The sequence below is a fragment of the Geotrypetes seraphini genome, chromosome 1 (genome assembly GCF_902459505.1).
Source record: "Geotrypetes seraphini chromosome 1, aGeoSer1.1, whole genome shotgun sequence".
NCBI classification, from domain to species: domain Eukaryota; kingdom Metazoa; phylum Chordata; class Amphibia; order Gymnophiona; family Dermophiidae; genus Geotrypetes; species Geotrypetes seraphini.
This window is the reverse complement of record NC_047084.1, coordinates 264,778,968-264,802,176: the sequence shown is the minus strand read 5'-3', so window position 1 is coordinate 264,802,176 and position 23,209 is coordinate 264,778,968. Positions and strand designations below refer to the sequence as shown.

Genomic DNA, 23,209 nt, shown 5'->3' with positions numbered 1-23,209 from the left:
AGACGCTCGACCGATACCTTACTTTAGACGCTCACACGGACTTATTGACTAGAAAATGCTTCTCAACATTATGGAAGCTAGGAACCATCAAAAAATACTTGGATGTAGCATCATTCCGTCTACTGGTACAATCTTCTATTCTAAGCATGCTGGACTATTGTAACATTATTTATTTAGGATCTTTCAAGAAAACACTTCAAAAACTCTGAATTATTCAAAATTCGGTAGTACGTCTGATTTTCAGTTTAAAAAAATGGGAACACATAAGTCCCTATTATCAACAACTTCATTGGCTGCCCCTCAAGGCAAGAGTTTTATTTAAATTTTCCTGTCTCTGTTTCAAATCAGTCTTTGGCTTGGCCCCTATGTACCTAGTCTCCCACTTCAATTTGGATTGTACTATTAGGCATAGTACCCACATATTTACACATCCAACATTAAAGACCTGCCGTTACAAAAGATTCCTGGACAGAACTCTAGTCTTCCAGGCAGGTCAACTGAACGACTGGCTGGGTAACATTATCATGCACTCCTCATCCTATTTTAGTTTTAGAAAATTAGTAAAAACGAAACTGTTCAACTGATTTGTCACCTAAGAATTTGTTGTTCATTATCTCTCATACTCTGTATACTGAATTCATTGCTTCTACATTGTAACTATGTCGCTGACTGTCCAACTCTTCTTGTACTTGCATTCATTGTACTTGTATTCATTGATCCTAAATTGTAACTATATCGCTGATTGTCCAGCTCCTCTTATTGTAAACCGCCTCGAACTACCATGGCTTTGGCGGTATATAAGAAAATAAATTATTATTATTATACCTCTGATCGGCTCGCTGACCCTTTGTTTCAAGGTTCAGCACTTAGAGGGACGGAAAACCAGGGACTGTATGCTGGATCTTCAGATCGTTCAGGGGCTCTGTGACCTGGAGACAATCCCCCAGACCTGTGCTTCTTTCAGTCTGCGGCTTTGCTGGTTCTTATTTCTGAGACTTGCAGGAATTGCATTTAGTCACTTAGCTGGCTCTGTCCTCTTCTTCCTCTTGGCTATTGTGGATGTGCTCGCAGTTTTCCACCTTTCCCTGGCATCCTGAAAATAACTTTTTCCTATTAGCACAAAGTGACTATCTGGACTGTGCTTTTATGTTTGCGAGAGCCATGATGACTTGCCTGTACACTCTGGCACTGGAGTGTCCACAGGTTCTGGATCAGCCTAGAGTAGATTCTTTGGTTATGCAGGTGCCTACCTGTGCCTTTCTTACCAGGAAGAGTGATGTGGTACTTCAAGATATGTAGGACTGGCATGGGGATGTAGTCCTCCAGAGGTTTTTTTGATGCAACTGCTTTGGCGATGTCTTTTGTCACACGCACCTGTCTATCTCACCTGCACACCCTGGAGAGTGAGGCTGTTGATTCTTCTCACCTTTTGGCTGGGTCAGTTTATGTGACTGATGTTTTATAGGCCTTATGTGGGATTTGATGTTTTCCATTTCTGCCTGCAGAATGCTCTGGATTAGACAAGGGGTGATGATTCCCCTTCCTAGGCTGCTTTGTTGAGACTTCTCTTTCTGAGCAGTTGTTGTTTGGCAAGGGCCTGGTCGACTTCATGGATTCTGTGGTGGTCAGTCACCCTAAGACCCTTCTTGATAGTGGTCCCAGCCCATCTAGGGCAGGGATATCAAAGTCCCTCCTTGAGGGCCGCAATCCAGTCGGGTTTTCAGGATTTCCCCAATAAATATGCATTGAAAGCAGTGCCTTTACAAAGATCTCATGCATATTCATTGGGGAAATCCTGAAAACCCGACTGGATTGCAGCCCTCAAGGAGGGACTTTGAGACCCCTGATCTAGGGGTTCTGGTTGCTGTAATTTTTGTGGCTCCAGGCATTACCTCTCGTATTCAGTGCCACATCTCAGATCAGAGTTCCCGGCAGAGGTACTCCGGCTAAGGATGTGCCCATTCATCTGGTTCCCGTTCTGTGCCCCCTATCAAGTAGGCGCAGTGATGCTGGACTGAGGGACCGCACCCCCCTTCTAAAGATAGGGGCCAGGCTGTCAGCATTCCTGCCAGCTTGGGTTTGCATTTCATCCAACCAGTGGGCTTTGTAATTTATTCGGTTGGGCTCCAATTGGAATTTGCCCAGCTTCTGATCATTTGGTTGGTGGACTCTCACTCGCAGGGCACCCAGACAAGGCGCTCCAAGTGCAGGCCACTGTCCAATGCTTACTGGATGTTCAAGCTCTAGAGTGGGTGCTGCCCGATCTTTCATGCTCCAATAAATACGCCAAATACTTTATCATGCCAATGAATAGCTCAGACAGGTGGAGGCCTATTCTGGAGCTGCTCTCAAGATTCCACTTTCTTACATGAAAACTGTGTGATCTGTCATAGCAGTGGTGGCCCCAGAAGAGTTCCTTGCCTCACTTGATTCATGAAGGTATACTTTGCACATTCTGTTCTTTCCAGCTCACCGCAGATACTTGTGGTTTCACGTTTTGCACAAGCATTACCAGATTTTGGTTCTGCCCTTTGGACTAACGACGGCTCCTCATTCCTTCACTGGTCGCGCTTCCAGGACGCAGTAAAGATCGTCTGTAAACTTGAAACAAGCAAATAAAAATTAAGGCTGCTGAGGAAACTGTATAGTGAAACGGTTGGGCAGCCTTCAGGCAAAAGCTAAGTGCTCTTCCTTTATCTATTATCACACTATTTGTTAAATTTGGAACCATCCATTAAGAATTAATATCAATTTTTGCATTTGCCTGAAAAGACCAATGATTAACACATCACCCCTGTAAGCTCTACCGGCGGGACGGCCTGCACCTGAGCACAGCGGGAACTAGACTACTGGCAGCCAATGTGAGGAAGGAGATCGAGAGGGCTTTAAACTGAGGAGAGGGGGAAAGCCGACAGCTGATCTGATGTTGACGCTTCGGACAACAGTATCCAGAACAGATGCTGAACGGGCTGACTGCAGGGAGGAAGCAGAGGGACCGGAGGATCTTATGATCAGACAGCGAGGGAAACATCAGGTAAAGGGAGCTTGCTGGGAGAAGACTAAGGGGCATGGAGATACAGGGGGACTGGGTGGCACGAGGGCGAAAGCTGAGGGCAATATAGAGGTACCACAAGGCGAGGGGGATCAAACAGAGGCTCAAGGGATGATAGCCCAGGAGGGGGCCGGTAGGGCTAGAAAACCCAGAGGAAAAGCAGGGAAGTGGGGTGGCGGGAATGTGGGGAAGCTGAAAGCTAAGAGGGTAAAGGCTGAGGGCAAAGCAGAAGCACAGGGAACGGGAGAACTGCCCGAAATCCAAGGGCAGGCGGCCCAGGTAAATGCAGAGGTGGAGGAAAAACGACGGGACCTACGGGACCTGCGGTGCTTATACGCAAATGCAAGAAGCCTCATGGCCAAGATGGGTGAACTAGAAGTCGTGGCCAAGGGGGAGGACCTAGATATAATTGTAATTGCAGAAACCTGGTGGACAGAGGAAAATCAATGGGATGTGGCGCTGCCGGGGTACAAGCTCTACAGGAGGGACAGGACCCACAAGAAGGGGGGAGGCATAGCACTATATATAAAGGACTCTATCCACTCGGTCGGGATGGATATGGCAACGAAGGCAGAGGGGCTGGAATCGCTATGGTTCAAATTGCCGGGAAACAAGGGTGCAGCATAAAACTGGGGCTGTACTATCGCCCACCTGGTATGCCAGAAGGAGTCGGACACGACTTGGAAGCGGAACTGAGACAGGAATGCAGGACTGGAAGTGTAACAGTGATGGGGGACTTCAACTACCCAGGAATAGACTGGAGTACGGGTCACTCCAACTGCACTAGGGAAACAGGATTTGTAGAAGCTGTGAGGGACTGCTTCGTGGAGCAACTAGTCAAAGAACCGACGCGAGGGGGTGCTACTCTTGACCTCATCCTAAACGGATTAGGGGGGCCTGCAAGAGGGGTAGAAGTGGGAGGACCACTAGGCAACAGTGATCACAACGCGATCAGATTCACATTAGAAAGGGGGACATCCATAGTAAGGAGGACCGCAACAACTGCGCTCAACTTCAAGAAAGGGAACTATGTTGCTATGAGGGAAATGGTGGGGAGGAAGCTCAGAAACATCTTTAGGATGGAGACTGTGGGAAGCGCCTGGACCCTATTCAGAGACACCCTGCAGGAAGCACAAAGAATGTACGTCCCCAGTTTCAGGAAAGGCTGCAAGAACAAGCGATCAAAGGACCCGGTTTGGATGTCAACTGAAGTAAAGAGGGCAATAAATGACAAAAAAGTATCCTTCCGGAGATGGAAAAAGGACCCAACGGAGGAAAACCATCAGGTGCACAGGAAATGCCAAAAGGAATGCCACCGAGAGGTTAGAAAAGCGAAAGGGGAATACGAAGAGGGGCTGGCCAGGGAGGCGAAAAACTTCAAGGCATTCTTCAGTTACGTAAAGGAGAAGCGACCAGCGAGAGAGGAGGTGGGGCCGTTGGACGATGGGGATAGGAAGGGAGTGATTAAGGAGGATAAAGAGGTAGCTGAGAGGTTGAACACGTTCTTCTCGTCAGTTTTCATGAGCGAAGACACATCTAATATACCAGACTCAGAGGAGCTCATGAGTGGGGAACAGGCCGAAAAATTGGAGCACATAGAGGTAAGTAAGGAGGATGTCCTCAAACAGATAGACAGGTTAAAATGCGGTAAATCACCGGGCCCGGATGGGATCCACCCAAGGTTTCTGAAGGAACTAAGACAAGAAATAGCGGGCACAATCCAGCATGTTTGCAACCTATCCTTGAAAACTGGTGAGGTACCAGAGGACTGGAAATTGGCGAATGTCACACCTATCTTCAAGAAGGGATCGAGGGGTGACCCCGGGAACTACAGGCCGGTGAGCCTGACTTCAATTATAGGGAAGATGGTGGAAGCTATGATCAAGGACGGCATTTGTGAGCACATCGAGAGGAATGGCCTACTGAGAACAAGCCAGCACGGATTCTGTAAGGGAAGGTCGTGCCTAACGAACCTTCTGTACTTCTTTGAGGGAATAAGCAGTCGGGTGGACAATGGGGAACCCATAGACATCATTTACCTCGATTTTCAAAAGGCTTTCGACAAGGTGCCACATGAAAGGCTGCTTAGGAAGCTGTGGAACCACGGGGTGGGAGGGGATGTGCACAGATGGATCAAGCACTGGTTGTCGGGTAGACTGCAGAGGGTCGGAGTGAAGGGCCAATATTCTGACTGGCGGGAGTCACAAGTGGTGTGCCACAGGGATCGGTGCTGGGGCCATTACTCTTCAACATATTTATCAATGACCTGGAAAAGGAGGCAAAGTGCGAGGTTATAAAATTTGCAGACGAAACCAAACTGTGCGGCAGAGTTAGGTCCAGGGAGGAGTGTGAGGACCTGCAAAGGGACCTGGACAAGCTGGAAGACTGGGCAAACAAATGGCAAATGCGCTTTAACGTGGAAAAAATGCAAGGTCATGCATATAGGGAAAAAGAACCCGTTGTTCAACTACAAATTGGGGGGGGGGGGGCATTGTTGGGAGACAGCAGACTTGAGAGAGACTTGGGTATGCTGGTGGATGCATCACTGAAGCCATCTGCACAGTGCGCAGCAGCCTCGAAAAAAGCCAACAGGAAGCTGGGCATCATAAAGAGGGGCATAACAACCAGGACGCGGGAAGTCATCATGCCATTGTATCGAGCGATGGTGCGTCCACATCTGGAATACTGCGTTCAGTATTGGTCGCCGCACCTCAAGAAGGACATGGCGGTACTTGAGAGAGTCCAAAGGAGAGCAACGAAACTGGTAAAAGGGCTGGAACACTGCCCATACGCCGAGAGGTTGGATAGGCTGGGGCTCTTCTCTCTGGAAAAAAGGAGGCTCAGGGGAGATATGATAGAGACCTTCAAGATCATGAGGGGCATAGAGAGGGTGGATAGGGACAGATTCTTCAGACTGAAGGGGACAACAAGTACGAGGGGGCATTCGGAGAAACTGAAGGGAGATAGGTTCAAAACAAATGCAAGGAAGTTTTTTTTCACCCAAAGGGTCGTGGACACTTGGAATGCGCTACCGGAGGAAGTGATCAGGCAGAGTACGGTACAGGGATTCAAACAGGGATTGGACGGATTCCTGAGGGATAAAGGGATCGTGGGATACTGAGGGAGGAGCTGGGATGTAACACAAGTATAGAAAGCTAACCAGGTAATAAGTATAGAAACCCAACCAGGTCGTGCATGTGCAAGACCGGAGGGTTAGGACTTCGATGGGAAGATAGGACTTCAATGAGAAACTAAGGAGCCCCTTCTGGTGATTCAGACAGGTCGTGACCTGTTTGGGCCGCCGCGGGAGCGGACTGCCGGGCAGGATGGACCTATGGTCTGACCCGGCGGAGGCACTGCTTATGTTCTTAGTGCTTTGGATGGTTGAAGTCTTGTGATGAAAGTAGTTAGACTCAATACAAGTTTTTTCAACAAACTTAAGTTTTCCTTGTTCTTGATTGGACTCCTTTGAGCAGAACAGTTATTTATTACCTTGATTGTTATGGGTTTCTCTACTTTTCATTTGTCTGGTGGCCCTTGGTTCTTGGGTACTAACTGTAGGTCTTGCAGATGGCACGCAGCCATGGGGACACTACCCACTTGTCTAGAATGTCTCACCTATCTACTGGAAAAGAGCTTACTAATATAAGTATATAATCTCTTAGAAACATGATGGCAGACGAAGGCCAAATGGCCCATCCACAGTAACCATTATCTCTTTCTCTCTCCGAGAGATCCCATGTGCCTATCCCAGGCTCTTTTGAATTCAGACACAGTCTCTGTCTCCACCACCTCTTCTGGGAGACTATTCCATGCATCTATCACCCTTTCTGTAAAAAAGTATTTCCTTAGATCAGTGGTTCCCAACCCTGTCCTGGAGGACCACTAGGCCAATCGGGTTTTCAGGCTAGCCCTAATGAATATGCATGGAGCAGATTTGCAAGCCTGTCACTTCCATTATATGCAAATCTCTCTCATACATATTCATTAGGGCTAGCCTGAAAACCCGATTGGCCTGGTGGTCCTCCAGGACAGGGTTGGGAACCACTGCCTTAGATTACTCCGGAGTTTATAACCTCTTAACTTAATCCTATGCCTTCTCATTGCAGAGTTTCCTTTCAAATGACTCATGCGCATTTACATTACATAGGTATTTAAACGTCTCTATCATATCTTCCCTCTCCCACCTTTCCTCCAAAGAATACAGATTGAGATCTTTAAGTCTGTCCCCATACGCCTTATAATGAAAGTCACATACCATTTTAGTAGCCTTCCTCTGGACTGACTCCATCCTTTTTATATCTTTTTGAAGGTGCAGCCTCCAGAATTGTACACAATATTCTAAATGAGGTCTCACCAAAGTCTTATACAGGGGCATAAATACCTTCTGTCGCCTTCCACTCAATCAGTTCTTGACCCAGCTCGTCAGTTTGGAACCCATCCCGAGGGCACTCAGTTTATTTATTAGGCGTCTATGTGGAACACTGTCAAAGCTTTGCTGAAATCTAAATGCACATCTTCTATCCAATTCTCTGGTCACCCAGTCAAAGAAATTGATCAGATTTGTCTGACAAGACCTACCTCGAGTGAATCCATGTTGGCTCCGGTCATGCAATCTATAGGATTCCAGAAACTTGACCATTCTGTTTTAAAAGTGTTTCCATTAATTTGCTTACCACAGAAGTCAGACTTACCAGCCTGTAATTCCCTACTTCTTCCTTACTTTCACTTTTGTGGAGAGGGACCACATCCACCCTTCTCTAGTCCTCCGGTACCACTCCTGACTCTAGAGACTCATTGAAAAGGTCAGTCAGCGGAGCCACCAGAACTTCCCTAAGTTCCTTCAGCACCCTAGACAATTATGTGGCAACAGATGTAGTTCAGACTGTAGTATGTTGAAATAAATATTACTTAATTTTGACATTTCAACTGATTTGATGTAGATAAGGCTCACTTTAAACAGTTTTTGAAGATAGCTTTAGATTCAGCATGCAAAACTGCATAATCTGGTCACTAGTAGTTTGTAGAGTTTGAAAAAATAAAAATCTACCCCTAAAATTGATGCACTTCATTGTTCTTTCAAAATTCACTCTTCACTCCTATCCATAATTCTCTGCTCTTCCCTATTCCCCCTGCCCGCAAACAAAAAAGTAAGTTCTCCCATTCAATAACCAAGTCACCGTTTATTTTCTCTGTCCCCCCCCCCCCCCCCAAGTCATATCCATTTTCTGCTGTTTCCAGGGTTTCTGGTACATTTGATATTTCTTTCTGTCTACCATCGTTTCCTCTGGGTCTCTGTCCCTATCCTCCCTCCATGTTCAGCACCTATCCTCTGTCTCTGTACTCCTGTGTTTGGCATCACCCTTCTATATCCCTGCCCATCCTCTGTCCAGCTTCTCCCCCTGGCTTCCTGTTTTCCTGCCCCTCCCTTCCCATGGCCAGTATCTCTGTCCTCCTGCCCCCTCCCCGTAGTCCAGCATCTCTCTTTATCACTCTCCCAATCTTTGGGTTCAGCATCTCTCCCACTACACCCTCCCTCTCAATATCTGTCTCCCTTCCTCCCTTCTGTGGCTCCAGCATCTCTCCCTCTCTCTCTACTCCCTCCCCCACTCCCACACCCACTCCTTCATCCAGCATATCTCCCCCTCCCACCCCTGTTGTCAGACATCTGTTTCATGCCCCCCTCCCACCAGAGGGTGTGACATCTTTCTCTCCCCCTTCCCCTGACATTCCTCCAGCTGTTTGGAACATTGCAATTGGTGTCATCTACTGCTGGCTACCACCTGCTGGTTCAAGAAGCATTTTCTGTGCTGTGTCCTGCCTAGATGGGAAAAGGAAATTAGGTCAGTGTAGGCAGGACGTGTCAGAACACTTCTGGAGCCAGCTGGCAGTAGCCAGCCTGAATGACTGTCTGAAACTGCCAGCAAAGTACCTGAAAATTAGAGGGCCACCGAGGGGAGGGGGAAGGAGGAAAGGAATAGAAAGGAGGTGTTTTTCCATGCCGAGGAGAGGAAGTAGGATTGGATTTTGAGGGGGAAGAGAGGTGGAGTACCGCAGGGCTCAGTCTTGGGCCCGCTCCTTTTCAACATATTCATAGGAGACCTAACTCAGGGGCTTCAAGGTAAGATAACGTTATTCGCTGACGACGCCAAACTATGCAATATAGTGAGAGACGGCAATTTACCCGATAGTATGACACAGAACCTACATTTGTTGGAGCTTTGGTCTTTGACCTGGCAGCTGGGCTTCAACGCTAAGAAATGCAAGATCATGCACCTCGGCAGCAGAAATCCGTGCAGAACTTACACCTTGAATGGTTAGACCTTAGCTAGAACTTCAGCAGAATGAGACTTGGGAGTGATCATCAGCGCAGACATGAAAACTGCTGATCATGTGGAGAAGGCTTCATCTAAGGCAAGACAGTTGTTAGATTGCATCCACAGGAATTTCGTCAGCTGGAAGCCTGAAATCATAATGCCATTATACAGAGCCATGGTGAGACCTCATTTGGAATACCGTGTGCAATTCTGGAGGCCACACTACCGAAAAGATGTGCTGAGAGTAGAGTCGGTGCAACGGATGGCCACCAGGATGGTCTCGGGGCTCAAGGATCTATCGTACGAGGAAAGGCTGAAAAATTTGCAGCTGTACTCTTTCGAGGAACGTAGGGAGAGAGGAGACATGATCGAGACGTTTAAGTATATTACCGGCCGTATCGAGATGGAAGAAGAGATTCTCTTTCTCAAAGGACCCTCAGCCACAAGAGGGCATCCGCTCAAACTCAAGGGCGGGAAATTTCATGGTGACACCAGGAAATATTTCTTCACCGAGAGAGTGGTTGATCCTTGGAACGAGCTCCTGGTGCAGGTGATCGAGGCAAACGGCGTGCAAGAATTTAAGAGCAAATGGGATGCCCAGGTGGGATCCCTTAGAGGGTTAAGCCAAGGGAACCTATCACCAGGAGTGGGATCTCTAGGATAGTAGACTTGGGGGTGGGTCAGTAGAGTGGGCAGACCTGATGGGCTATGGCCCTTATGTGCCGTCATCTTCTATGTTTCTATGAGCCATATGCCAGGTAAAGCTGGGGTGACTCCCATAGTGACAACTATGAGCATGCCATGTACTGGTCCAGCAGTTGTTGTATTTGGGCTCTCTGTATATTTTAAAAGGGCAAAGACATATGTGTTTGCTCTTATTGAAAGGGTAAGAGCATTTCTGTAGCCATTTTACTGACAAACGTAGAACATGAAATGCTGTTGTATGGGGACCTTTCCATGGAGGTGGAGGAGAATTGTCAGAACATATCCTTGTAGACCACTTGACTTTCTGATCTGTGAAGAGTAGCTTAATATCAGTAAGATCTAGTAGACTTTCTGCATTGAATGGCAGAGTCTCGAGAGGAAATGAGCTATCTTCTGTACCAAATCTGAAGAGGATAATGAGGAGATTACAGAATTTCGAGCAGTAATCCATCTATGCAAAAGTAAGACCAGAGGAGTGTGATTGCTCTTTAGGTTGTGAACATCCAATACACAAGATATATACGAGATTACTTCACAAAATCTTTATATATCTTTTAAAGAAAATAATGGGAATGTTAACAATGTAGATGAAGAGAACTCATCACTACTGTACCTGAAAATTGGTGTGCTGACAAGTCCTCTGGATCATGGGATAGCTTCATAGAAGAGGTGCTGACACTGTGCTGCTGATTTTTTGGAGGGAGTGAGTCCAAGCACCTTTTTTTATCAGAAGGGAGAATCTGTGCTAACCTGCTTGGTTTTAGTAAGAGCTTTAGTTAGTGGTGCTGCAAGAAGTGTTATTGCAAGAAACCTTTGCTTAGTTGTAGAGAATGACACGGTGACAAAATTCATCACCGTTCCCGTCCCCGCAGATAACCGCAGGAAACCATCTTCATATCATTCTTTAAGGAGAGAGGAAAGAATCAGAGTATAATTGGGCACAACCACTGACCTGCAAGCTTTGCTTTGAAAAATGCTGGTGTAGAAGGACCGAGGTTGAAATAGACACTAGAAAATGACATAGGATTATTTCCCGCGTTATCCGCGGGGACGGGGACGGTGATGAATTTTGTCACCGTGTCATTCTCTACTTAGTTGCTTGTAGGTGCTCAGGAAGTAGTTACTCTATAAGCTAAGGTTTCTGCCCTATGAATAACTGGAAGAGAATGACACGGTTACTGTTATTACAGATTTATCATGGTAAATTTGCGGTAACAGTAACGCTGCAATCAAAATTACTGCAGATGCAAGGATAAAAAGCCTTGTTCCCACAGTGTTGGTTTTTTGTTTGTTTGTTTGTTTGCTTTTTAAGTCCTTTACTCCTTTTCTGTCCTTGTCTCCAGGGACTGTCATCTCTTTCTATCCTGCTTGTAACTTACATGCTCTTGCAGACAGGCTGCAATTCACACAAGCTGACTTAATGGCCTGCCTTCTGCCGCATCCCACTTTCTGTACTGAAGCTTCCTGCTTAGCTGTCAAAGCAGAAAGAACAAAATAGCAGAGAGAACTATTCCCAAGAGCAACTTTTTTTCCGCAACCAAATGCTCTCTGAGGCGATTGAAATGGTCTTCTTTGACATTTGGTCCATTTGGACATTTGGTCCATTTGGTATTAAACCATAATTTATAAGTGTCAGAATTCTAAATCTTCCTACCACTGCTCAGGCATGGATGAAAATCCAACTTTGGTGACATCATAAAAACTGTTAAGTATGAGAAAACTCAATAGAAACAAGGTTTAACAGCAAACATTACAGGAGAGCTTTGTTTTACATTCATTTGGCTGAGAAAAACTAAGATGCTGCTACATATGTTATGGCCCTCTCGTGCTGGGAACTTTACATTAGATTCTGAGCTCAGGGGACAGTAGTTCTCTCCAAATGCTCTCAGATGTTGTCACTTGTTTGTGACAACATCTGACTGATTTACTCGCTAAAAAAATATGACCACATTACCACCGCTTTCCAAAATTCACATTGGCTCCCAGTACAAGCACACATACAATATAAATTCTACAGCACCCTATTCAAAGCTCTAAATGGAAATGGACCAAGCTATCTGAGCAACTGCCTAATCAGGAAAACACATCCAGACCAAGGAGAACTCATGCACACTTTACCCACCCCCCAATCAAAGGTATACAAAGCAAAAAAATATACGATGGACTATTAGCCACCAGAGCAGCAAAACTAGACCGCCACTTCTCCAATCTGCTATGACGCCCAACTACAAAACATTCAGGAAAGACCATCATACTTTTCTATTTAAGCAATTTGTCAAATGATTACATTACATTAGTGATTTTTATTCCGCCATTACCTTGCGGTTCAAGGCGGATTACAGAAGAGGATTTCTGGATATGTCCAGAGGTGTTACAGAGTAGAGCGGGTTGCTTCAGAGGATTGAAATGTTTCATACGGTGTTAGTTAGTCTTCATGGATTTCTTGAATAGCAGGGTTTTTATTTATTTTCTGAAAGTTTTGTAGTCTGGGGTCGCGATTAGTAGATTGGAAAGTTGGTGATCTAGTTTTGCTGCCTGTGTGGCTAGAAGGCCATCGTACAGTTTTTTCCGTTTGATGTCTCTGATTGGAAGATATGTGAATGGTGTCTGGGTTCTCCTGTGTCTGGTTGTTGTAGTTTGGATTAGGCGGTTGTTCAAGTAGGCTGGGCTGTCACCATTTATGGATTTAAGTAATAGACAGTAAAATTTAAATAGTATTCTTGCTTGAATTGGGAGCCAGTGTGAGTCGAGGTATGCCTCGGGGATGTGGTCGTGTTTTCTTAATAAATAGATTAGTCTCAGGGCTGTGTTTTGTATTGTTTGTAGTTGTTTTATCATTGTTGTGGGGTCTAGATAAACACTAAAATACCTGCGCATTGTCTCTAACTAAACCTGATCAACCCTCCACTGATCCCGACGCATACTACATCTATTAACCATGTATTCTTCCTGGAAATGCCCAGGCCAATTCTTGTTGTAAACCGCCTAGAACTGACACCAATGTAATGTAATAACTGACCCACCACCCTGCAAAACCGCCCTCACCCTCAAAAACTACCCTTGAAACTGCCTCACTCTGAAAAACTATTCCCAATTTACTGTCTTCCCCTCACCCCCACTTGTACATAGATTGGTGAGTAAGAATTCCATAAGCCTTGTTCTGCATGCTTTCCTCCTTTGTTGATACAGCAATGAATAAAATAAACACTATACAAACTTCATTCAGTGATAAAACTGTAAACCAGCAATGTATAATTACAGTACTGTATTTTTAAATTTTCTAGAGAATTTGTTGTGAAAATTGAGTTCATAATTTGATAAACATCAAAGCAATTTCTTTCTCATGATGGGACTGATTAAGCTTGACAGTAGTTTTAAGTTGGTGATATCTTTTCCTTTTAGATGGCACTGAAAACCAAACAGCGTATGCTAAAAGAAGACTGGGAGCTCTTTAAACAGAGACGTTTTATTGAAGAACAAGTAAGGTCTAAGATTTGGGAATCTTTTTTAAATAATTTTTTGTGTCAATTTGCATTCACATTGTTGGATTTGATATACTGTAGCTAAAATATGTCTTATAAATGTTGCAGCTTTTTTTGGAGGGAACACATCTATTGTGACCACCCATTCCCTTTGTTTCCATTTCTGATTATTCTGTTAGCTTGAATGAGAAAATATTACAGAAGTTATCTAGAAAACAATAATGCATTATGCTGGTCTTTAATAAATTTCAACAGCTTACTGTTTCATCACTGCTCGGGCGAGTCTTAGTTTTGTCTTCTTCCATATAAACTGAAGTAGCAGGCGGTGTAATGAGTACAATCTTTTTGCATTAATAGGTATAGATAAAGCTTGGAATAAATATTAAAAAATGGGGTAAGATGTTTATTTTTATAGTAGTGATCCTGCCCAACCAAAAATATGGCCCCTTACCTCAGTCGTGAAGATTATTCCATATTCTGTGAACAAGGGAGAGGTAATTAGCCGACAAAAAGATTCTCCACTTGGGGAGAAACAGAAACTACTAGATATTTAAGATGGTTTTGTCCCCATTTAAATGGCAATGTTTAATTGTCCACCAAAGTGGGTGGTATGGTGAGATTCAGAGCTTCAATTTTATTCATATTAGCTTTGAAGCCTGACACCTGTCCATACAAATGCATCTTGTGTATCAGATTGAGTAAGGTAGTAATAGGTTTCAAGTTTATTAAAAAAATTTTATACCGCTCAATAAAACTTCTAAGCGGTGTACAAATAAGTATTAATGAGGAATAGACAATACAAGCTTACATAAATAGATCTTATGATGAGTTAGCAAGACAAGTAATACACAAACTTAAACAAACAAGAACAAGAGGAAAAAGAAGGGAGGAACTACAGTAGTCAAAGTAAAGTGAAAATAAAAGGGTAAGGTATGGTAGGGGGGATTTAAAAATAAAATTTAGCTCTAATAAGGGCAGTTAGGTTTCAAAAGTATCTTGTAACAAGAACGTTAACTTATTTTTGAAATGAGGAAGATGGTTAGGGGTGGAATTCCAAAGAGAAGGGGTGGTTACCACAAAGTTATTAGATCTGATAGTATTCAAGTTTCAAGTTTATAAAAATTTTGATATAAACACAATATCAAATATTTTCAGTGCTTTAAAGAGGGGGAACCATTAAGAGATTTTGAGACGTGGAGTGAAGGGCTTTTACATGGACAGTAAGGTATGATTAGACTGTTAATAAATTCAGATTGGTTACTTGAACAGGTTTTAAATGTCAATAAAATAATTTTATAATTTATTCTGTGCACAACTGGGAGTCAGTGAGCTTTGTGAAGAAGGGGTGATACATGATCATATTTTTTGGCATTGAATAAAATTTTTATCCTAGGACAAGCAGGCAGCATATTCTCTACATGTGGGTGACATCACCGATGGAGCCCCCTAGCGGACGTTTTCGCAAGCAGACTTGCTTGAAGACCTTCAAGCTTGCGATTGGCCCGCGCATGCCCCTCCTGCCCGACCTAGGGCATGCGTCTCCTCAGTGTGGCGTCAGTTCTCTGTTTTCCATGGAGCCAGAAGCACTGCTCCCTTGCTTCGCGCGATATCGTTGTCCCTCTTGAACCGCGGCTTGTTTGCTTAGTTTCAGTTGAGTCGCTGTGCCCGCGTCTTTGTTTCCTTTCTTTTTCGTTTTTTTCAGTTCATATATTTTTGACTGGGTTCCCGGTCTTCCTCTGGCCGCCTGGCCTCGCGGGGCCGCAGCCGTATTTTCTTCTTATGTCCCGGCCTCGTTCCGGGTTTAAAAACTGTACTCAGTGCAATCGGGTTATCTCCATCACCGACCCTCATCGTTGGTGTGTGGAGTCCCTGGGTGCAGAGCACCGCACTGAATCGTGTCCCTGTTGTGCGACTTAGCAACTGCGGGCTCTTCGTAGGAGAGTGGCCAAGATTCTCCAACTCTTTGGCCCCATGGATCCTGCGAGACAGACCTCGAGCTTGGCCTCGGCGCCCTTGTTGCGTGCCTCAGCTTCGAAGTCCTCAGCCTCGAAGTCCCCATCGACCTCAGCACCTCCTGCTACTCCGGCCTCGGGTAAGTCTCCTCTTTCTTCCTCAGGTGTTTCGGCAAAGAAACCTACCTCGGAGTCTCATGTCAGTGCCACCTCGTCGGCGTCTTCGACACATCACTCTAAGCGTGCCTCCTCATGTAGGGAATACTCTTCCTCAAGGTCACCCCGAAGGAGCGCACTGCTGCACCTAAGACCCAACCACCTTTGGTCTCGATGCCTATGTTCGAGGACATGCTTAAGACTATACTTACCACAAGCTTTCCTCGGTGGTTAGCCAACTGGTCCCGACTTCGACGCCTCTGATCTCAATTTCGACCCAGTCTCAGTCTGACCAGTCTGAGCGTCCCCTCATATCTCAAGGCCATGCTCGCAAGACTCGACGGGTTCCCTCGAGTGATTCTTCATCCTCCGAGTCACCTGTGACTTTTTGGGGGTCCAAGCCAGGGGGCCATTTTTCCCCCGCTATTATGTTGTGGCTTGCCCCTCCTAAAAAGCCCCAGTCTTCTCCGCCCCTTCGGGGCAGCTCTCCATCCACAAAACCTTACAGGCACATGCTTGTCCTCGAGTTGGACTCTAGTGTGTGTTCCCCATCAAGGTAGCTGCCAGCCTCTAAAGGGTCTTCTTCAAAACCGGTGGATGAATTTTCCTTTGCCCCGTCTTCTCCGAGGCTTCGCCAGCTGTTTCCTCGGATCCCGGGGGTCTTCCCCGGTCCACTTGTATGGGGTTGTTCCTTGACGCCCCCCAGACACTTTAGTCGAGCCTCTTTGGTCTACCATTTGCGGGACTCCGAGGCCCCGGCTTACTATTCGAGGGAAATTTCTTCTTCTTTCTCGGCTGCCCCCAGATCTCGCTTGGGGTCTCCTCAGAAGGATGTGTCTTCTTCTCGAAACTCCCCCTTTACTCGTTTCATCTTGGACATGGGTAAGGCCTTGAACATGGACCTCCAGGCTGAGTCTTGTTAAACCCAGGAATACCTGGCGGAAATGGGTGTTGATCATCCACCCCGTGAGGCGCTACGATTACCATTGCACCAGGTTCTCCGGCAGACTTTTCTCCGGAACCTGGAGACCCCATATGCGGTCACAGCCATTCCCTCCAAGTTGGAGTCCCCTTACCAGACGATCCCAGTTAAGGGGTTTGAAAGTTCTCAGCTTTCTCACCAATCCTTGGTGATTGAGTCTTCCTTGAAGAAGTTTAACCCCTCGAAGGTCTACCCTGCCATCCCTCCGGGCAGGGAGGGCCATACGATGGACAAATTTGGTCGCTGTCTTTATCAAAACTCAATGATGGTGAATCGTGTCCTCAACTATAATTTTATCTTCATATCCTATCTCCGGTTCTGTGTGGACGCCCTCCGCTCGTTCCGGGATGCTATGCTGGATTCTCTGAGTCGAGTTTAGTCTCCCTCTTCCAGCTCCGCCTTTATATGTTTCAGGCGACCTATGATGCCTTCGAGTTGTCATCAAGAGTCACGGCCTTTGCAGTCGCCTCGCTTGAATCCGAATTGTGGATATGGATCCGATTCTGCAGGATCGTCTTGCTAATCTCCCGTTTGTGGGTCATGAGCTCTTCGATGATTCTATCGAAGCGGCCACCAAGCGCCTCTCGGACCATGAACGGTCATTCGCCTCCCAGGTGAAACTTAAACCGAAGGCCCCTCCGGCTCAGCAATACAAAATTCCTCTCCGGAGGTACCCACAGATATCTACTCCTGCCTTCTCTCAGCCTCCTTCGAAGCGGCCGCAGCAACAGCAGCAGCGTCGCCGTCGGCTCCGGCGAAGATTGGACTGTCTTTTTGACAATTCCGGTCCGAGCCTTCAGGCTCCCTTCCCCCTGGAGCCTTCCCCCTTCCCATCGGGGGTCGTCTCCATCATTTCTATGCCCAGAGGGAAAGTCTTACCACCGACAGTTGGATGCTTTCATCCGGGAAGAGTACTCCCTTCACTTCAGTCACGTACCCCCAGTACTGCCTTCAAGAGTGTTTCCTTCTGCTCAGCTTCAGCTGCCTCTCCTTCTGCAGGAAGCTCAGGCCCTTCTTCGCCTTCAGGCGGTTGAGGAGGTTCCCCCAGACCAGTGGAACACCGGATTTTATTCCTGGTACTTCCTGGTATCCAAGAAGACGGGGGATCTGCATCCGATCCTGGACCTCTGTGCTCTGAACAAATTTCTGGTCAGGGAACGGTTCAGAATGCTCACCCTTCTTACTTTGTACCCCCTCTTGGACGAGGGGGACTGGCTGTGCTCGCTGGACCTCAAAGAGGCGTACACGCACATTCCGATACACCCGGCCTTTCGCTGGTATCTGAGATTCCGGGTGGGATCTCCATCTCCAGTATCGTGTTCTTCCCTTCGGCCTGGCGGCCTTGCCAAGGGTCTTCACGAAGTGGTTGCTGCGGCCCTGCGTCTCCGCGGCCTGCAGGTGTTTCCCTACATCGACGACTGGTTGATCAAGGCGTCCTCTCGCCACGAAGTGCTGCGAGCGATGAATCAAACCATCTTGCTCCTTCAGAGCCTTGGCTTCAAGGTGAACTTTCCCAAGTCTCAGCTCTGCCTGTCCCAGTCTCTGGAATTTATTGGAGTGGTCCTGGACACGGCTCATCTCCACTCCTTCTTTCCTCGGCCTCGGCAGGAAGCCCTTGTTCGCTTATGCCGCAGAGTTGCCTATCTGTCCTCGGCCCCGGCTTGGCTCATGATGGTTCTCTTAGGTCACATGGCCTCCATGGTTCACGTGACTCCTTTTTGCCAGACTTCACCTCCATATTCCTCAATGGACTCTAGCGTCCCAATGGAACCAGGATCGGGACCCTGTCTCTCGACTCATTGTCGTGACTCCTTTGTTGAAGTTGGTGGATGCTCTCTTCAAAACTTTCCAGAGGTTTTCTGTTTCATGCTCTTCCGCAGAAAGTCCTCACGACGGATTCGTCGACCTATGCTTGAGGGGCTCATCTAGACGGTCTTCACACTCAGGGTCTTTGGTCCAGTGCCGACCCCTTTGTCACATCAATCTACTGCAGCTTCGAGCGATTTTCCTCGCCCTGAAGGCTTTTTGTCACCTGCTCCGTGACCGTGTGGTGCTGGTCCGCACGGACAACCAGGTCGCCATGTATTATACAAACAGGGGGGGAACGGGGTCCCGGTCCCTGTGCCAGGAGGCGCTGCGGCTCTGGGATTGGGCCATCTGCTGAAACATGTTCCTTTGAGCGGTCTACATTCAGGGCCAGCACAATTGTTTGGCGGACAAGTTGAGTCGTTTTCTGCAGCTCCATCCATTCCTTGACCCTGCGTCAGGTGTTTGCTCGTTGGGGGACTCCGGCCGTCAATCTGTTCACATCCCCCCTCAATCACAAGTTGCCCCGCTTCTGCTCCAGGGTATACACCCTTCTCAGGCTCGAGGTGGATGCTTTTCTGCTGGATTGGACGAACCTGTTTCTGTATGCGTTCCTTCCATTCCCGCTGATCCTGAAGACTCTCATCAGGTTCAAGTCCACGAGTGCCACCATGATTCTGATAGCTCCTCGGTGGCCCCGGCAGCCGTGGTTCTCCCTTCTGTTGTAACTCAGTTCCAGGGAGCCTCTTCTGGCTGTTTTTCCTTCTCTACTTATGTAGAGTCAAGGTTCTCTACTTCATCCCAACATTCAATCTCTGCACTTGACGTCTTGGTTCCTCGAGACTTGATGCCATCGTTCCAGTTCTCACAGCCTGTGCTGGGCTTCCTGGAGGCGTCTCGGAAGGAGTCCACTCGCCAATGTTATCATCAGAAGTGGACCCTCTTTTCTTCTTGGTGTTCTACCCGGCAGCTGGAGCCCCTATCTGCCTTCTTATCTGCTGTCCTGGATTATCTGTTACATTTGTCTGGCACTGGACTCAAGTCCTCTTTGGTTCGAGTCCACCTTAGAGCCATTGCTGCTTTTCAACAGCCTATCTTTGTTCATCCTGTGGTTTCCTGCTTCATGAAAGGCCTTTTCCACGTTCATCCACCCCTTAAACCTCCTGTGGTTTGGGATCTTAACGTGGTCCTTGCTCGTTTGATGAAACCCCCCCCCCCCCCCCCCCCCCCCGTTCGAGCCGCTAGCTTGGGCTCACTTGAAGTATCTTACTTGGAAGGTTGTGTTTCTTATTGCTCTCACTTCTGCCCGTCGGGTCAGTGTGCTTCAAGCCTTGGTGGTGGACCCACCCTTCACCGTCTTCCATCATGATAAGATGGTTCTCCGTACCCATGTAATGTACTCATCCTAAGTTCTTGCCTAATGTTGTTTGAGTTTCACATCAACCAATCCATTGTTCTTCCTGTATTTTTTCCGAAGCCCCATTCTCACCCTGGAGAAGTGGCTCTACATTCTCTTGATTGTAAGCATGCGCTGGCCTTCTACTTGAAGCGCACCGCTCCTCATCGTTCTGCTCCCCAGCTGTTTCTCTCCTTCGATCCTAATCGCTTGGGTCACTCTGTTTCTAAGCAGACCATTTCTTTTTGGCTAGTCCGTTTTGCAAAATCTGTTCTCCTAAATTGCCAACTCTTCCTCCATCCCATTCTGGTTAGCTTGGAGGTCTCCCACATGTAGAGAATATGCTGCCTGCTTGTCCTGGGATAAAGCACAGTTACTTACCGTAACAGGTTTTATCCAGGGACAGCAGGCAGATATTCTCGCAACCCACCCACCTCCCCGTGGTTGGCTTCTTTACTAGCTATCTGAACTGAGGACACGCTGAGGAGATGCATGCCCTAGGTCGGGCGGGAGGGGCTCGCGCGAATGTGCGGGCCAAACGCAAGCTTGAAGGTCTTCAAGCAAGTCTGCTTGCGAAAACATCCGCTAGGGGGCTATGTCGGTGACGTCACCCACTTGTAGAGAATATCTTCCTGCTGTCCCTGGATAACACCTGTTACGGTAAGTAACTGTGCTTTATGGCAGTATTCTGTATGGTTTGTAGTTGCCTGATTTCCTTTTTTGTTATGCCCTTAAACAGAGCATTACAGTAATCTATACAAGATATTACTAGGGAGTTTAAAAATGCAGGTTCCAGGAGTTTGGCTAGCGATCTAATCATTCTTAAACAATGGAAACAACATTGAACTACCGTACTAATGTGAAGGTGGTATGTAAATTTACTGTCAAGTGACCCTAACTTTAAAGAGTTAACAATTTTAATCGACAGAGAGTTGAGTTTCAGTGGCACCTGAATAGTTAAACCTTCTTTATTAGGGAATATCATTAATTTTGATTTTTGAACGTTTAATGATAATTTATTGTCGTCTAGCCAGGATTTTATTTTCTCTAATTTCAGATTTATATTAGATACTTCAGCTGGTTTACTAAGATCTATTGGGTAGATTAGTTGAATGCCATCCGTGTACGCAAATATCGTGAAACCTATAGACTGTCCTAATGTTAAGAGTGGAGACATGAAAATATTGAAAAGTAGTGGAGATAAGATGGAACCTTGAGGGATATTATGATTATTTTTAAAGGGTTAGAGTTGAAACTAACCTTAGAAGACCTGTCAAAAAAGAAGGAAGAAAACCAATTCAAAACCTGATCAGAAATTCCAGTTTCTTGGAGACGTAATAGTATGACTCTGTGATTGATTGTGTCAAATGTGGAAGAGAGATCAAGAGAAATGAGCAAGACTTGACTGATAGTGATCAAGGTGATAAAGTATCTTTGTTAGGCCATTGAGGGAAAGCTCAGTGGAATGATGTTGGCAAAATCCAGTCTAATTAGGATGCAGAGCCTTAGTTATTTCGATGAAGTCTGTTAATTGGAAGAACACGATTTTTTCAGTAAGTTTTGCTAGAAAGGGAATACTGGCTATGGGTCTGTAGTTGGATAATTCTAGCGAGCTTGTACTATGATCTTTGACAATGGGATATATGATCAATTCTTTCCTTTGTTTAGGCAGGGATCCAGAGTTGAGGCTAGTCTTAACCAAATCGAGACACTGAAAAATTCACATCTTCTGCAAATAAAGATATCTTATGGCTATCCCTCCCTATGAATATAGCTTTACTGTCCACACTATCCTGAACATTCTGTGCAAAGGGTTCTATGACCAAAGCAACATAAAAATAGCCTTATTGGGTCATACCAATGGTCCATCAAGCCCAGTAGCCCGTACTCACGGTGGCCAATCCAGGTCACTAGTACCTGGCTAAAACCCAGAGTAGCAACATTCCATGCTACCGATCCAGGGCAAGCAGAGAATTCCCCCATGTCTTAATAACAGACTATGGACTTTTCCTCCAGTAATTTGTCCAAATCTTTTTTAAAACCAGCTATGCTATCCGCTTTTACCACAACCTCTGTTATGGCCAGTAGGAAAAAGGAGGTACTGATGCCCCTGTATAAGACTTTGGTAAGATCTTATTTAAAATATTGTGTACAGTTCTGGAGGCCGCACCTTCAAAAAGATATAAAAAGGATGGAGTCGGTCCAGAGGAAGGCTACTAAAATGGTATGTGGTCTTCATCATAAGGCGTATGGGTACAGACTTAAAGATCTCAATATATATACTTTGGAGGAAAGGCGGGAGAAGGGAGATATGATAGAGACGTTTAAATACCTATGTAATGTAAATGGGCATGAGTTGAGTCTCTTTCTTTTTTTTATTTATAAATTTAAATGATTTACAATATCAAAAGATATCAAGGATAAAGGTTTCTTTACAACAATTTTTATTTTTTTTTTTAAATATTCATACAACACAAACATTCCTTTTCAAGCCCTTAAATAATGGGGAGACATGCGACTTTCCAATTAACAAAAATAAGGAAAACAAAGAATTGGTTCTTGATTCAGAAGAATCTTAACCATTCAATTGCTATTGGGAATCTTACATCCACCATTTTCTCAGTAATGAATCATTAAAATAATAGGAAAAATCATTTATGTTCTCGAGCTATTAGAAATTGTTGCAGTTGAATGGGATCCCAAAATACGTATTCAATGTCTTGTAATTTGACAAGACATTTGCATGGAAATTTTAAATAAAAAGATGCCTCTAGAGCTAGAACTCTTATTCTTAATTTCAAAAATTATTTCCTTCTTAGTTTCGTAGCTCTAGAGACATCAGGAAAAATTCTAACAAAATCTCCACAAAATTTTGTCAACCTATTTTTAAAGTAAAGTTTCATTATTAACATTTTGTCTATCTCACTCATGCATGTTATTACCATGGTGGGCCTACTCTGAATAATATCCTGTGTATCTTCCAAAAACTCTGTCAAGTTAATTTCACTTGTTACCAGATGGTCCACCTCCTGGTCAGATTGTATTTTCTTTTACGGAATATAATAACAATTATTGATTAGAGTTTAGTCTCTTTCATTTGAAAGGAAACTGCAATGAGAGGGCATAGGATTAAGTTAAGAGGTGATAAGCTCAGGAGTAATCTAAGGAAATACTTTTTTACAGAAAGGGTGGTAGATGCATGGAACAGTCTCCCAGAAGAGGTGGTGGAGACAGAGACACTGTCTGAATTCAAAAGGGCCTCGGATAGGCATGTGGGATCTCTCAGAGACAGAAAGAGATAATGGTTACAGTGAATGCGCAGACTAGATGGGCCATTGTGCCTTTATAATCCTATATAATA

The 23,209-nt window shown here is 45.7% G+C and overlaps 1 protein-coding gene across 4 annotated transcripts in view; it reads left to right on the top strand.

The window, feature by feature from the left end:
* Positions 1–23,209, top strand: part of FAM193A (family with sequence similarity 193 member A) — a 382,414-nt gene that overhangs the window by 184,152 nt on the left and 175,053 nt on the right. For all 4 annotated transcript variants that reach the window (XM_033950625.1, XM_033950616.1, XM_033950602.1 and 1 more), the window contains exon 9: positions 13,477–13,554. In XM_033950625.1, the coding sequence (XP_033806516.1) occupies positions 13,477–13,554 (78 nt within the window). The remainder of the gene's footprint in view (positions 1–13,476; positions 13,555–23,209) is intronic.